The 16382-nt window shown below is 46.6% G+C and overlaps 1 protein-coding gene across 2 annotated transcripts; it reads right to left on the bottom strand.

Moving 5' to 3' along the window:
* Positions 1-1755: 1755 nt before the first annotated feature.
* Positions 1756-6895, bottom strand: LOC117852433 (probable protein phosphatase 2C 11). 2 transcript variants are annotated; one of them, XM_034734540.2, is made up of 13 exons: positions 6489-6895; positions 5098-5209; positions 4893-5018; positions 4413-4476; positions 4164-4272; positions 3903-4056; positions 3430-3555; positions 3221-3344; positions 3060-3136; positions 2885-2937; positions 2660-2714; positions 2366-2550; positions 1756-2293 (listed from the first exon to the last, which is right to left on the bottom strand). In XM_034734540.2, the coding sequence occupies exons 3-13, from the start codon at positions 5007-5009 to the stop codon at positions 2263-2265; spliced, it is 1095 nt and encodes a 364-aa protein (XP_034590431.1). In that variant the 5' UTR covers positions 5010-5018; positions 5098-5209; positions 6489-6895; the 3' UTR covers positions 1756-2262. The 2 variants fall into 2 exon arrangements, with proteins under 2 accessions (XP_034590431.1, XP_034590438.1); XM_034734547.2 differs by having other exon boundaries at positions 1756-2278; positions 6489-6878.
* Positions 6896-16382: the final 9487 nt, after the last annotated feature.

Consider the following 16382-nt stretch of genomic DNA (forward strand, 5'->3'; position numbering starts at 1 on the left):
CTCTCCAGCTGTTCTCGATCATACAAGGAAAGCAATTGATATATGTAGTTTCCGAAGAAGTCTATTTTTTGCTCTGTAACAAGTACAAGAATCCGATTTTATCATGAAAAATATGAATCCTTGGACTGCATACTAGAAAAGTGAATTTGCACTTTTACAATCAAGAGAGCTGCCTTTGCTTAATTTAAATTTCTTACAATCTATCTTTTCTTCAGCACGTTTCTTAGTATATAGTCAATCTGTTCTCTTGCAACCTGGTCCCTGGAGCATCCAACTGATCCAGAACTGAATCTTGACTGTCAATGGCATGCAAGTAAAGAGATGGATAACTTGATAAGTGAATGTCTAAAATTAGTACCAGTATAACACTAGAGAGTCAAGAAGCCAGGACGAAAATTACTACCTGTTGATCTGATGGTGGATGCGTATGCATCTGCTGTAGTCCAATTCCAATGAGTGTTAAGGCATTTTAGCTACTCTTTCACACGCACAACAGAGAGTGACTAGTGAGGAGCTGAGGACTCGATCCTGTCCTGTCTCGCTGGGATCACTTGGCAGCCAACACGCGTCCTACTCCAGAGCTAGCAGAAGTGTAGAGCACACTCAGTGCTCTGCCGCAGGCTCGCTGAGGGAGTCAGGGCACGCGCTTTTCTTTTCGGGCAAACCGCAAACCACAACTCCACAAGCGATCATCGATCGCCACCACCAACTCCGATCAGGCCAGCCGCTGTGCGCCATGGCCACCCGCCGCCTCCTCCTGCTCCAGCTGGTCGCCGTCGCGGCCGCGTCGTGCCTCCTCGCCGCCAGCTGCCCCGTCGACGCCGCGCTGCCGCCGCAGCCGCCGCCGTCCCGCGACGCCTCGGCCACGACCAACGACACCAACGTCCAGAGCACGGTTGACGACAGCGTCGCGGCGGTGGTCGTCGCCCGCGGCGCCCGCCGCCTCTCCGACATCCCCGCCGACGCGCCGGCCGCAGCGGCCTCCGACGACATCATCCCAGCCGACGCCCCGGCCCCGGCGGCGTCCCCCGCTGGCCACGCCGACGCCGACGCCGCGGCCGGCCACCCGTGGATCATCCTCGAAGTTGCCTTCGGCCTCGTGCTCTTCTTCTTCGGCAGCCTCGCGCTCGCATTTCTCGTGATCGGCCTCATCACGGGCGCCGTCGGCCTCGTCAAGGGCGCCACCTTGCTCGCCTCGGCCATCGCGGATCTCTACGCGGCGGCGAGGGCGGCCCATGAGAAGGCCACCCGAGTGCATCCCCTCGACGAGGACGCCGGTCACTGACGGCGGCGGCGACAACTAAGGCCACGACGCACGACGGCCATGGCTTCGTGCTGCTCCCGCGTCCTCGACCGGGATGGCAAGCCTAATGGTAGTAGTTTAGCAGCACATATCTGACATGACGTAACTAGCTAATAGTGTCAACATCTTGCTTAGCCTAATAAATTAACGTGTTAATATCTTGCTTAGATTAATGTGCAGTGTTCTCCTGATCGTAACTTGTGTTGCGAAGCGATGCGTTCTCTCTCTACGGCCATGGCACGATCAGACCTAAAAAGATCCTCTGCAGTTTATACTTTAATCTGACAGTGATACTCGAGGCTCCAACTGCTTAATCTGCAGTTCGAGTAACAACTGCATCGCCTCCGACTTCGTGAACCATCAGCAATAAGACAGCTTTGGGGCGAACAGAAATCAGCAGTTCATGTTCATAATCGCAGGCAAAGAAGGCAACGGCAAATGTAAAGATTGAATAATCCAAAAAAAACAAACTGCATCAACCATCAACAAATCAGCACACTGGCACTTCACAATCGCCGCTGACTGTAACCGGAATACGGTAAGGCCAGCGGGTTCATCCTAACCGCTTCCCATCCAACAAACAACATACACAGCCCAGGATCCAGATTCGGATTCAGATTCGACGCATATTATTCAGAAAGAAAGCGCAACCTAGTGAGGCAGGCACGTAACCAAACCTTTTTACAGCACACTTGGAATCTCACACCACAGAATACACAGACTTCGCCGCACGATGACCGAAAAACTGCAACCTGGATGCTCGACGACGAATGAAGAATGGTCGTGCTCTGGAGATTCACCATTTGCAGCAGCCGACACCATTATCTGAGGGTCCTTTCAGGAAGGATGTGCGTGAGTGCCTCATATAGTTGGGATATGCACACTACACATTTCTTTGCCTTTCCAGCTCTTCTCAATCCAGACGGTTGCATTGCGCCCTTGCAAGTGTCGAGCTCTTTTTACTCCTCGGCAACACTGGTCCGAAGCATTCTGGTTAATGCATGACGAAGATGCAGGAAAGACTGGTGGTGAAATCAGGAAGCAAACAAGGCATGTACTCACTGAATCTCAGTTTCATCTGCGCTGCTGCTAGATTGCTCAGCCACTTCGGACTTTTTCCTCCGATCGACTGGTTTTTTGAACTGCACCAGGATCATCGTCATGTTATCACACCCCTCTCCAGTGATTGTTGATGGAGCCAGGCATCTATCAAGCACTCTTTCACACACAGCAGATAGGCTGCTCTCCTGCATTTTTTTAGCAACACCCATAATCTGTCATTGCCTGGCACTATAACCTTACCAAAAGTTCAGTTAAGCCGCCAATCTGTAAATATAAAGTGGCAGTGGCACTCACCTTGTTTATATGCTCATGGATGAAGTTCACCAGCTGTTGGCTTGACATGCAATCCCTGTTCATCAAACAAACATGTTAGTTCTCTAAGAAGCTAATGACATGTTAAAGCCAAGCACTTGATAGAAGTAGGGATAGCATAAAGTTTAGGATTTTGTGCTCTAGGAACTTGATGCACTTTAGCTATACAAAGCATGAAGGTACGAAATTGTAGGTAATTAGCCTTACCAAATGCCATCACATGCTACAACAACAAAGTCATCGTCATCGCAGAGCTCCACCTAACAAAGGACAAGATTGCATGAACGTTTAAGGGAAGGCAAACACTAGTAGCTTAACAGCTCCATAGCACATAATATCTTGCTGTACAACTTCAAAGAAGAATAAGATTTAGGGAGCTTACAACATTAATGTCAGGATTTGCTGTCACAATTTGCTTCTCAGGAGGCAGAAATTTGTTCTGTTTAAATTCCACATCACCTATAAAGAGGTACTTGCATACTTAAGGCACAAAGCAAGGTGCGCTATATTTTTTGAAAAAAAAAGGTGCGAGAAAATGCTTACCAATTGCTCTTGACAAATTTAAACTCCCATTTACTCGTCCCATATGGATGAAACCTGCTGCCTTCATTATTCTTTCTCTCTCAACTGCAAGCTCAGGTTTGTGGTCCCTTGAAAGATTGTATGCCTATCATAGATGAGACATAGAACACAAACTCAGGCAGTCAAGGATATCCATTTTGCCAACTAATGAAAGAGCAAGAGTAGCATACCTTTCCAGCCCTTGAAATAACACACCGTGAATCACCAGCATTTGCCACAACAAGTTGGTTATTTCTTATTAGTGCTACACATGCTGTACTCCCACATGTCGGCCCAGCAAAATCAGAGTGAGGTCCCTGATAAAAGAATAACTCTGTGAGCTATTCCATCAACTTTATATCATAACTCAAACGTAAATAATCACAACACATGGACTTCAGAATATCAAAAAAATGAATTTCAGATTTCATTATTAGGTCATAGTACATAATTATTGACAACAGAGTCTTTTGTGTTTGGGATCTTTGCATAGGTTTCTCTCTCCAACATAAAGTGCAGCTGTTATTGCAATTCACATTTGACACAGTTTACAAGGAGTTGAGAATCTGAAACGGATAAAATATATATATCTCAGTGAGAAAATAAATAATCTGTACTTCTATTTTAGAAAAGTGAAAGTGGCGGTAGAAAGTTGTATATATACCTCCTCAGAAGCCCAATCATCTTGTTGATTATTCGAATCACTGCCTCTTGGGGACCAAATCAACCCCTCTATCATACCACTAAACTTGTTTATCTTATCTCCAAGTGCAGATAGTTCTCGCCAACCTCTCTGTCCTCGCATCATTTCATCCATTCTGAAGTAGCACGACCAGATAATTAGAAATTATCATCATCATGCTGACAGTAATGCTATAAAATGTTGAAGGTTTTCATCTCATGTGGCATCTGGTTCACAATATACCTGAAGAAAGCTCTATGCACAGCACTGCCTAGGTCACCAGCTGAATAAGCTTCAGTTTTGAGAACTTGACTGTGCAGATATTTTGCACAGAATTTGGCAACCACTCTTCCTGAGTAAAGCAGACTTTATTAGGTGGCGCAATGTTAAGGAGATAATAAAAGCCTCTACAAATACTTGGCATAGCAGCATCCCTCGTGAGTAAAATAATGAGGAAACATGAAAAGCACTGATCTTTGTGAGGATGCTTACCTCCATGACCATCAAAAACACCAAAGAATGCTGTCTCACTATCAAGATCTAGCAATGCTGAATGCTGCAGGGTTGCACAGAATGTCAAACATTGTATTAACGAATGATTACAGAACTGGCGTGACCGATGAAATTGCTAGGATCACACCTTCAAATAAATAGCAATACGCATATAGTGCGACAATGAACTAATTAAAATCATTGTGTTAAAGCAAGTAATATCGGTTAACAATTGGTAAAAATACGGCTATGCTTCCAGCCTATGAGAAATTATGGCTTGGTTCTTTGATTCTCTCTTAATCTATTTCGGGGGGTGAAACTGAACACATGCCCGCATTAACTGTAGCCCATAAAACGTCACTCATTCTACCTCCCAGAGTTAGTATTCTAAAATGTTTTTCTACCAGCCTTCAGTGAGGAGGATAAACTACAGCCGCCATGCAAATACAATGTGAAAAGATGATAATAGAGGAAACTCACAGCATCTTCCATGCTTGCTCGCCATCCTTGCATAGACGAAAGACCAAATTTAAGCCTATCATTTTCCCCGTTTTCAGATAGCTTATCGGTTTTTGGAGTACTGAGGTAAATTCCCATACTTACAAGCTGTAGATTAGAAGATCAATCATAACGAAAGAAATCTATGGTCATTAACAAAAGTAAACTTAACAGAACAATGGCATACCAGGAATTAATCAGGCAACGTCAAGAACTTGACAAGTTAGACCAGTGTACTCACGAAGTCTTGCATCAACGAAAATTCAGTTCAAGTTCCTCAGTAATTAGTAATTCTTACACTGCAAAGCTCCAACCAAAAGGCATCAACATGAGAAGAGCCAGCCTCTGATCGTCAAGAGTAAAACTAAAGTATAACTTGTCCAATGAACTCAAAAGGCATTTGAACAACATAAATAGGCGAATCACCAGAATAAACCAAACAGCAAAGAACGCGACCACCCAAAATACCACATTAACATGACAATATGCATTGGTAGGAACTAGGATGACTAATGCAGATGTAACATGACAAAGATATCTGAATAAAGGACCTAATAAATTTAGGGAGGTGCCATTTACTTCCAGGGAGGACATAGGATACGGTCCCCACTCCCCACAGGTATAATCAGCACAGTTCAAACCCCTTCATATAAGAAAAGCAATAATTGCACAGTACCTCAGCAATCGGAAAAGGACAATTGAAAAACCCAAACCCAGGTACACCTGCACAGGAACGGAACCAGCCTAACCCCCCAGGGTACCATAAAATGTGATAAACTAGTACACTTTGGCCAACCACCATCCACAATTATCAGCGTGAATGACATGACGAATTGCTTCATAAGACACAAACAGCCTTTCTTTTTTCCCAAAAAAAAAGGAAAAAGGAGTAGTGACGAATAATAAAATATATCCTATAATTGAAATGATGGGCGATGACAACATCAAACCGTGGACGATGACTCCACCACCGCAGCTGCTTTTCCTTAAACCCAGAGTTAGGTGAGAGCTCGGAGCCCCACCACCCGGCGGGTGCTCCTAATATAAACGAGACAAGCTTATTTTTGATAAATATAGCCAATCATCGTTCGTTCGGTCGAAATGCAACAAACTTAGCATTACAGAAACAAGAAAATGGTTCGTTTGGACTGGATAAACGCACAAGATATTCCTAACAGATTCCATCGTATTCAATTCAATTATCGGTACCACTTCTAGGCGCATCTCAATTAAGGGTGGGAAAGAAAGGGCACACCCAGCCGACTGACTCCTTCAGGAACTGTAAGATCGGACTGCGACAAAACCAAACCACCCCCGCGCCTCCCAGAATCAACGCTGACAAGAAAAGATCCCAGGGTACAAAGCTTTCGGAAGAAAGAAAGTGAATAACAAAAAAAAATCGCGGCCGTTTAGAAAAGATCCTTTCTTCATGAAATTGGCATGGGAATTTCTGAAGCAATGGCATTTCTCTTTTCCGCTCAACAACACAACAGACTCGCCTAACTGGGAAATTATTCTACTCTTGCAGGAAATATATATAAAAATAAATAAAGAAGGTCAGGCCACTGCCTGTCTCACCTGCGTCGGCCGAGTGCCGCTGCCGCTGGCGGCAAGATCCCGCCGCCACTGTAGCCGTCAACTCGTCACTCGAAGCGCCGGCCGCCGCATCGGGCGGGGGTGGCTCAACGGCCTCTCACGGGGAGAGCGGCGGCGATCGGAACGAACAGAGGAGGATGCGGGAGGAGGAGAAGAGGAGAAAGGAAAGCGAGAGAATGCTGCCTGCCTGAGATGGGTGGAGGCCACGAGTGACGACGGAGAAGAGGGGATCAGATGCGCTGCACTGCTACTGGTAGCCTGGCAGTGGTGGTAGTCAAACACTCGAACCCCACTGCCCCGCGGGGCCGCCGCCGGCGTGGTGGCCCACCTGTCAGGGGATGCCAGAGCCCCCAGAGCAACGCGTTCTTCGCGCTCCTGGCTTTTGGCCGAATTTCACGAGGTTTTTGCGGGAATTTTAACGGAAAGCAGCTCGTTTTCCGTTGGCAGCAAACGCAGGGAAAAAGAAGATTCAGATCCGGCCGGAGAATGAAAGAATTCATTCACGAGGCAGGAGATTCTCTGATCCGGAGCCGGGAGCCCGGCGGGATCAGGGGACCGGGGCGCCACACACAAGAGGGCAGTGGCCTTTCGGATCGCGGAGGGCCGCGCCGCTGGTCACTGTCTCTCACTGCCACTGGTGACCTCGTTGCCGCTGGGGATATTGTTTCAATGCGGCATGGCATCCATGATTCCATTTCCATCCGGGTGTTGCTCTCACTGGGACCCTGGCACTGGCGGCTCCACGGTCACTCGTCACCTGGACTCGCATGGGGTTACTGCTACGTGCACTGCATGCACGGGTGCCATCCATCCTGGTTGAGTGAGGTTGACAATAGCTACTTCAACAGTTCAACGGCCTGGTGAGGAACTGACGATCGACCATGGGATACTGGGATCCTTTAAAAAACGACTGCTGTTTTTTTTTCTCGACTTGGTTTGAAAATTGAGTCGGCTCTGTTCACTTCAGCTTATCAGCCATCGAACAGTATTTTTCTCTCACAACAAATCAGTCGTTTCAGCTTTTCAGCTGGCTTGACTGATCCTCGAATGGTTTTATCAAAATTCCTGCTAACCTCGTCACTGTCCGAAGGCGGGCGGGTTCATCTCATCGGGTCAAATTTTTTTTCCCCTCGCTTTCTCTGTCCTGAACTGGGGAGGGGTCTGAAAGTGTAGGAATAGTTGGTTGTATTCCATACGTGTACAAAAGTACATATAGGGCAGCCGGGGTGGCATGCAAGCCTACCGCACAGGCGCGTGATTACATCCACAATTAAGGGACCTGCTATATATACAATATGCTAACACTCCCCCGCAGTCTGATCGGGAGCATGGCGGACGTTCAGGCTGGATCGAAACTCCTGAAACAACGAGGTAGGAAGGCCCTTGGTGAAGACGTCGGCGTACTGTGATGTCGTCGGAACATGAAGTACCCGAACGTGACCGAGGGTGACCTTCTCCCTGACAAAGTGAAGATCAATCTCAACATGCTTTGTCCGCTGATGCTGCACCGGATTGCTAGAGAGGTAAACAGCACTGATGTTATCACAATAAACCAGGGTGGCACGGCGAGGCGGGTGGCGAAGCTCGGTAAGCAGCTGGCGGAGCCAAGTAGCTTCAGCAACACCATTGGCCACAGCACGATATTCGGCCTCTGCACTGGACCGGGAGACTGTTGGCTGACGCTTGGAGGACCAGGACACCAGATTGTCCCCAAGGAACACTGCGTAACCGGACGTGGAACGTCGAGTGTCGGGACAGCCGGCCCAGTCAGCATCAGTGTAGACGACTAGCTCCGCAGGTGGTGACCGACGCATGGTCAGCCCAAGTGAGAGAGAACCCTGCAGGTAGCGCAAAATCCTCTTGAGTGCAGCAAGGTGGGGCTCACGAGGATCATGCATATATAAGCAAATCTGCTGAACTGCAAAGGCGATATCTGGTCGGGTGAAAGTCAGATACTGTAGAGCACCAGCCAAACTGCGGTACTGTGTGGCGTCGGCAATCGGAGCCCCATCTGCAGATAATTTGGAGTGAAGGTCAACAGGGGTGCTGCAAGGTTTGCAAGCACTCATCCCGGCGCGCTCCAAAACATCCAGAGTGTACTGCCGCTGAGAGAGAAAAAGGCCACCAGCACAGTGTGTCACAGAGATGCCCAAAAAATGGTGTAGCTGTCCCATATCGGTCATGGCGAACTCACGCTGGAGAGCTGCAATAATTTGTTGGAGAAATCTGGCGGAGGAGGCAGTAAGAACAATATCATCCACATACAGCAGCAGATAGGCAGTATCTGAACCCTGATGGTATGAGAATAATGAAGTATCAGACTGAGTCTCAACAAAGCCGAGGGACACAAGGTGTGAAGCGAACTTGTGGCGCCAGGCACGGGGCGCTTGCTTCAGGCCATAAAGAGACTTGTTGAGGCGGCAGACATAATCCGGACGTGAGGAGTCAACAAAACCACTGGGCTGAACACAGTATACTGTCTCAGTGAGGGTGCCGTGTAAGAATGCATTCTTGACATCCAGCTGATGAATGGGCCACTGCTGAGACAATGCCAGAGATAGAACCACCCGGACAGTCGCAGGCTTGACCACTGGGCTGAAAGTCTCATCATAATCAACACCGGGGCGCTGTGTGAAACCCCGCAATACCCAGCGAGCCTTGTAGCGATCAAGGGAACCATCGGCCCGCAACTTGTGACGATAAATCCATTTGCCAGTCACAAGATTGACACCAGGCGGCCGAGGAACAAGGCTCCAAGTGTCATTGGCGAGAAGAGCATCATACTCAGCCTGCATAGCGGAGCGCCAATTGGGGTCTGACAGAGCATCCCGAACAGAGCGCGGCAAAGGCGACATGGGCACGGTGTGGAGGTTGAGGCGATCCATAGGTTGGGCGATGCCAGCCTTGCTGCGCGTGCGCATTGAGTGTGTTGGAGGTATGCCCTAGAGGCAATCATAGAGATGATGATATTCCATTTGTATCCATGATTTGTATATTGTGTTCATTGAATATCCATTAAAGGCTACTTGAATTGATTTGCAATTATGTGAATTGTATGTGAAACTCTTTACTTGTATGGTTATTCTAAAGTTGTCCCTAGTCGGAGTTCATGTGAGGACACACATGAATATTAGACTAGCACATGTATTAGTTGATGACTATGTTTCACAAGTCATGGACATGGAGATGTTGAACTAATAATGTGGACACATGTGGAGACATGTGTTAGGACTGACCCAGCACGAGAAGTAGTTCTCTCTTTAAACAACATATACGCTTTGTCCTTAGACCTGAGATTGTCGCATGTATTCTAGATGTGGATCGACCTACTTAGGGGCTATCAAACGCTATGCCGTAACAGGGTAGTTATAAAGGTAGCTTTCGGGTTTGTCAAGAAGCATGCTATGAGACATGGTCAATCAAGATGGGATTTGCCCCTCTCTGATTGAGAGTGATATCTCTGGGCCCCTCGAGTGATCGGATCCGAAAATGCATGGCCATGCTACGTACGGTTAAGAGTTAACCTACAAAGGGATTCCGAATCACAGGATCGAGAAAGAGCGGTCGGCTTGAAGCTAGACCAAATATCGTGAGGCAAAGGGAATAGCATGTATATTATGTTGTGATGGTTCGTCTGATATGATCTTCGTATGCGTATAGGAGTTGGCACGTCTTGCTAGAGGCCGCTACCGACTATTGGGCCGAGTAGGAGTACTCGGGCCATGTCTATACGTATCCGAACCCATAGGGTCACACACTTAAGGGGCTGGAAGCCCAATTCGGATCTGATCCGAGTTGGATTAGGTTTAGGAGTACTAATGGGCCTCGGATCCAGAGGCCCATCAGGAACCCCTATAAATAGAGGGGTGGGGGCGCCCTAGGGTTTCACACCTTTTGGCTGAACACACCTGCCGCGCCTCCCACGCCCTCGCCTGTTGCAACTCGCGGATCTAGCAGTCCGGCTTGCGACGCTTCCTCCCTGCACGTGTGGATACCTTGGAGGTGTTGTGCCTGCAGCACTTGGACGAGCCATCGACGAGCCGCCGACGAGCCACGACGAGCCGACGACGAGCCGCGGTACCGGAGGCGATCTTGCTGTGCACGTGGACGAGCTGCTGAGGAGCTGCTGGACGTGATCGACTACGTACGACTACGTTGATCGACTACGTACGACTACGTGATCGTCTTCACTGCACCGACGCATATCTACATCTTCCGCACCAGTAGTGCGTCGAGTGGTAATCCCGTGATCCTTATACGGCAGTTCTTCCTGGTTATACGCGGTAGAAATTTTGATTTGCGCTAGTGTAGCCTACCTCGTATCCCAACAGTGGTATCAAGAGCCTTAGCTGCTTAGTTTTGGATTCGGGATGTGTGCATATGGAGATATGCGAGTTCTCTGTTTGATCTATGTCCTGATTTCGTGCCCTTGCTGCAATGGTAGTGTAACGACATACTCCTACCGGTCGGTTTCCGCCATCGGAGTTAAGTGATACACGTAAACCCAGTTGCAGTGAGGGAAGATCAATATGATTGGTCGAATCGAGATCCAGGGTCATACGCCAGGCGCATTAGATGTGCTATAGTAGATGGGATCTACTGCCGGGGTCGGGATTTTGCCGTATGCGCATGCTGCGGTAAATCAGCCGTAACTTTTCGGTACGATCTCGGATCGGGGCGATTTCTATACGAAAATTGATCTACAGAAAAAGTTACACGTGAATTTCAACGGCTTTGCCGTTTTCGGCGAAATTAGATTTGCCAAATTCGGCTTGGAAGATGGAGTTTCGGGCCTCCCAAGTTTGGAACGTTAGGACGCCTAACTCTATTTTGCAGGATGTATGCATGTAACTTGTGATCAGTATGGCCCCCTTGTGTATGCGATGCATGTGTGTAACTAATTCGTGACCTGCGTGTCGCGCGTATGGCAACACGGCAGGAGCCATATGTGTTGTCACTTTATTGTAATTAATGGTCTGCGTACCAATCTGTGATGATCCAAGCAACTATGTAATTTTCATTACTAGATTCTTTACTAGCTATTAGGTGTAATAGCATACTCTAGTTCTTGGAGGACTCATCACCAGGAGGATGGCGCACATGGAACATGGAGATGAAGATCACCATGGTGAACAGGTTCTATGGAGATGGAGATCACCATATGAAAACGGGCCATACTGTGTCACAACTATGTGAATGCTATTCTGTTTATGTTTTACTTTCTGCATGCTGTGATGTTAGAAGTAGAACGATCCCTCACAAAGTTTAAGTTAGTATGCCCTCCCAACTAAAACTTGCATCGTCCCATGTCTTGTACAATTAGTGGTGGGTCTATGAAATTAGAGTGCCACTAGTTTTCCTTGACTAGACGGGTTTGTGTCGGACACTTACACGCATAAGGGTTGGTTTACTTAACAAGGTTATCTTAACGGTTAAGGACCTTGGGGCATAAAGGTTGGGCGCCGAGACATAGAGATGTCACCCAACAACAGGAGTCATATGTGATATGATTAGCAAAAGTTGCTTACCGATCTACCTCGTTTGCTAGCGGTGATGCTAAAGCTCACTAGTAGACTTGTTAGTTGTGGATCCTGAATCACTAAGTTTCAATAGAGGGATATTGATTTTAGTGGGAGTAGATTCTGTTAAAATAGTTTAATGTAATTTGCTCTATCATGGATACGTTTGTCTTAGTGTATTTTGCATTACTTTTGTTGTAGATTAAATGGCACCTAGCAACACCACCACATCGTTTGCTTTGCGTTCGGTCCTTGAGAAGGACAAGTTGAATGGAACAAACTACTCGGATTGGATCCGCAACCTGAGAATTGTTCTCAGGGCTGAGAAAAAGGAAGATGTTCTAGACAACCCACTACCAGAAGAACCTGCTGAGGATGCACCCGCTGCTGCTAAGAATGCTTACAAGAAAGCATGTGATGCTAACCTTGAAGTAAGCTGCCTTATGCTTGCTTGCATGGAACCCGAGCTGCAGATGCAGTTCGAAACAAACCATGAGGCGCACGATATGATCGTGGCGCTTAGAGACATGTTCCAAACACAGGCCAGGACTGAAAGGTTCAATGTGTCTAAGGCCTTTGTTGAGAGCAAGCTAGCAGAAGGCGCAGCAGTAGGACCACACGTAATCAAGATGGTTGGTTACACTCAACGGTTGGAGAAGCTAGGCTTCCCACTGGGCCAAGAGTTGGCCACTGATTTCATTCTTTCATCTCTTCCGGCTAGCTATGGGAACTTCATCTCGAACTACCATATGCATGGGACGGAGAAGGGTCTGAATGAGCTGTGTGGTATGCTCAAGACAGCAGAGGCTGACATTAAGAAAAGCGCTAGTACCAGCCATGTGATGGCGATACAGAACAAGCCCAGCTTTAAGAAGAAGGGCAATTCTTGGAAGAAGAAGGGCAAGGCTGGAACGTCCAAGCCAAACCCACCGCCCAAGGCTAAAGCTGGACCTGGACCTGCTCCAGATAAAGAGTGCTTTTACTGTCATGAACTTGGTCACTGGAAGAGAAACTGCAAGCAGTACCTAGCTTCGTTGAAGAACGGCGGAAGTAAGAGTACTTCTACCTCAGGTACGCTTGTTGTTAATGTTATAGACAACATATTTCTCGCTGATACAGTTATTAATTCTTGGGTATTTGATACCGGATCGGTTGCTCATATTTGCAATTCGATGCAGGGAATGATAAGAAGTAGAAGCGTGGAAAGAGGAGAAGTTGATTTCCGCGTGGGCAATAATGCAAGAGTTGCTGCTTTGACCGTCAGGACGATGCAACTCCACCTCCCGTCATGATTTATTATGGAGTTGAATAATTGTTATTTTGTTCCTAGTTTAAGTCGAAACATTTTGTCTCCTTCATGTTTGATGAGGGATGGTTATTCATTTGCGAGTGAAAACAATGGTTGTGTGATCTCTAAGAATAATATGTTTATGGCTTTTGCACCCATTGTGAATGGATTATTTGTTTTAAATCTTGATGGTTCACCTGTCTGTAATGTAAGTGCTAAAAGGCCTCGGCCTAATGATTTGAGTCCTACCTACTTGTGGCATTGTCGTTTAGGTCATATAAGTGAAAAGCGCATGAAGAAGCTCCATTCTGATGGACTTCTAACTTCGTTTGATTTTGAATCATACGAGACATGTGAGGCTTGCTTGCTAGGCAAGATGACCAAGACGCCTTTCACAGGATTTCCTGAGAGAGCAGTAGACTTGTTGGAACTCGTACATAGTGATGTATGCGGACCAATGAGCACGACGGCTAGAGGAGGATTCCAATACTTCATAACTTTCACTGATGATTTTAGTAGATATGGATATGTCTACTTAATGAGGCACAAGTCTGAAACCTTTGAAAAGTTCAAGGAATTTCAGAATGAAGTTGAAAATCAGCGTGGCAAGAAAATTAAGGCCTTACGATCTGATCGTGGAGGCGAGTATTTGAGCCACGAGTTTAGCAATCATCTAAACAGTTGCGGAATTGTTCCACAACTTACGCCGCCTGGAACACCTCAGAGAAACGGTGTGTCCGAGCGACGTAATCGAACTTTGTTAGACATGGTTCGATCAATGATGAGCCAGTCGGACCTACCGTTGTCATTTTGGGGATACGCTCTAGAAACAGCAGCTTTCACACTAAATAGGGTACCATCTAAATCCGTAGTTAAGACACCATATGAGATATGGACTGGAAAGGTTCCTAGTCTGTCTTTTCTAAAGATTTGGGGATGTGAAGTGTTTGTCAAGCGACTTCAGTCGGACAAGATCACACCCAAGTCGGATAAGTGCATTTTCGTGGGATATCCAAAGGAAACTTTGGGATATTATTTCTACAACCGATCAGAAGGCAAAGTGTTTGTCGCTCGGAACGGGGTTTTCCTAGAGAAAGAGTTTCTCAAAGGAGAAAAGAGTGGAAAGACAGTGCATCTTGAAGAAGTTCAAGATGAGCCAATCGGGCAAGAATCAATGAGTGATGCTAACGTAGCAGAACAAGTTGAGATACCCATGGCAAGAGAAGCACCGCCACAACCACGAAGGTCGGCAAGGCTCCGCGAAATGCGGGAAATATTATTGTTGGACAATGATGAGCCTGCGACATATGCAGAAGCAATGATGGACCCAGACTCCGAAAAATGGCAGAGTGCCATGCAATCCGAAATAGAGTCCATGGGAGACAATCAAGTTTGGAACTTGGTTGACCCGTCTGATGGTGTTAAAGCCATAGAGTGCAAGTGGATCTATAAGAAGAAAAAGGACATGGATGGAAATGTTCACATCTACAAAGCACGACTTGTCGCAAAAGGTTTTCGACAAGTTCAAGGAGTTGACTACGACGAGACCTTCTCGCCCGTAGTGATGCTTAAGTCCATTCGGATTATTCTAGCTATAGCTGCATATTTCGATTATGAGATATGGCAGATGGATGTCAAGACAGCTTTCCTGAATGGAAACCTAGCTGAGGACGTGTATATGATACAGCCCGAGGGTTTTGTCGATCCGAAAAATGCTGGAAAAGTATGCAAGCTTCAGAGATCCATTTATGGATTGAAGCAAGCATCTAGGAGTTGGAACATTCGTTTTGATGAAGTAGTCAAAGGGTTTGACTTCACCAAGAACGAAGAAGAGTCTTGTGTTTACAAGAAGGTTAGTGGGAGCTCTGTAGTATTTCTAATCTTATATGTGGATGACATATTACTGATTGGAAATAACATTCCTATGCTTGAGTCCGTAAAGACTTCACTGAAAAATAGTTTTTCGATGAAGGACTTAGGGGAAGCGGCATATATTCTGGGTATTAAGATCTATAGAGATAGATCGAGAAGGCTTATAGGTTTGAGCCAAGATACTTATATTGACAAAGTGTTGAAGCGGTTCTGCATGGAAGAGGCAAAGAAAGGGTTCTTGCCTATGTCACATGGCATACATCTCAGCAAGACTCAGTGTCCTTCGACTGCTGATGAGCGGGATCGCATGAGTAGAGTGCCATATGCCTCGGCTATTGGATCTATCATGTATGCAATGATAAGTACTCGCCCAGATGTTTCATATGCGCTAAGTATGACAAGCAGACACCAATCTGATCCAGGTGAGAGTCACTGGACAGCGGTGAAAAACATTCTTAAGTACTTGAGAAGGACTAAAGATATGTTCCTCGTCTATGGAGGTCAGGAGGAGCTCGTTGTAACAGGTTACACCGATGCTAGTTTCCAAACCGACAGAGATGATTCAAAGTCGCAATCAGGATTTGTGTTCACGCTAAATGGTGGTGCTGTTAGTTGGAAGAGTTCCAAGCAGGAGACGGTGGCCGATTCTACGACAGAAGCCGAGTACATCGCGGCTTCGGAAGCCGCGAAGGAAGGTGTTTGGATAAGGAATTTCCTCATTGAGCTTGGTGTGTTCCCAAATGCGTCCAGCCCATTGAATCTCTACTGTGATAACAATGGGGCAATTGCGCAAGCAAAGGAGCCAAGGAACCACCAGAAGAACAAACACGTAATGCGGCGATTTCATCTCATTCGAGACTTCGTTAACCGGGGTGAGATCAAGATATGCAAAATACACACGGATCTGAACATTTCTGATCCGTTGACAAAACCACTCCCGCAGGCTAAGCATGATGCGCATGTAAGAGCTATGGGTATTAGGTACCTTCTAGATTGACTCTAGTGCAAGTGGGAGACTGTTGGAGGTATGCCCTAGAGGCAATCATAGAGATGATGATATTCCATTTGTATCCATGATTTGTATATTGTGTTCATTGAATATCCATTAAAGGCTACTTGAATTGATTTGCAATTATGTGAATTGTATGTGAAACTCTTTACTTGTATGGTTATTCTAAAGTTGTCCCTAGTCGGAGT

Source organism: Setaria viridis, chromosome 1 (assembly GCF_005286985.2).
Source record: "Setaria viridis chromosome 1, Setaria_viridis_v4.0, whole genome shotgun sequence".
NCBI lineage: Eukaryota > Viridiplantae > Streptophyta > Magnoliopsida > Poales > Poaceae > Setaria > Setaria viridis.

Bases quoted from the DNA above. Each gene is read 5' to 3' on its own strand.
- LOC117852433 (XM_034734540.2), bottom strand. From the start codon at position 5,009: ATGGGAATTTACCTCAGTACTCCAAAAACCGATAAGCTATCTGAAAAC. The intron at 4,057-4,163 runs GTATATTGTGAA...GTGCTACTTCAG, and splicing joins GTGCATAGAGCTTTCTTCAG to AATGGATGAAATGATGCGAG. The intron at 3,345-3,429 runs GTATGCTACTCT...CATCTATGATAG, and splicing joins TTATTTCAAGGGCTGGAAAG to GCATACAATCTTTCAAGGGA.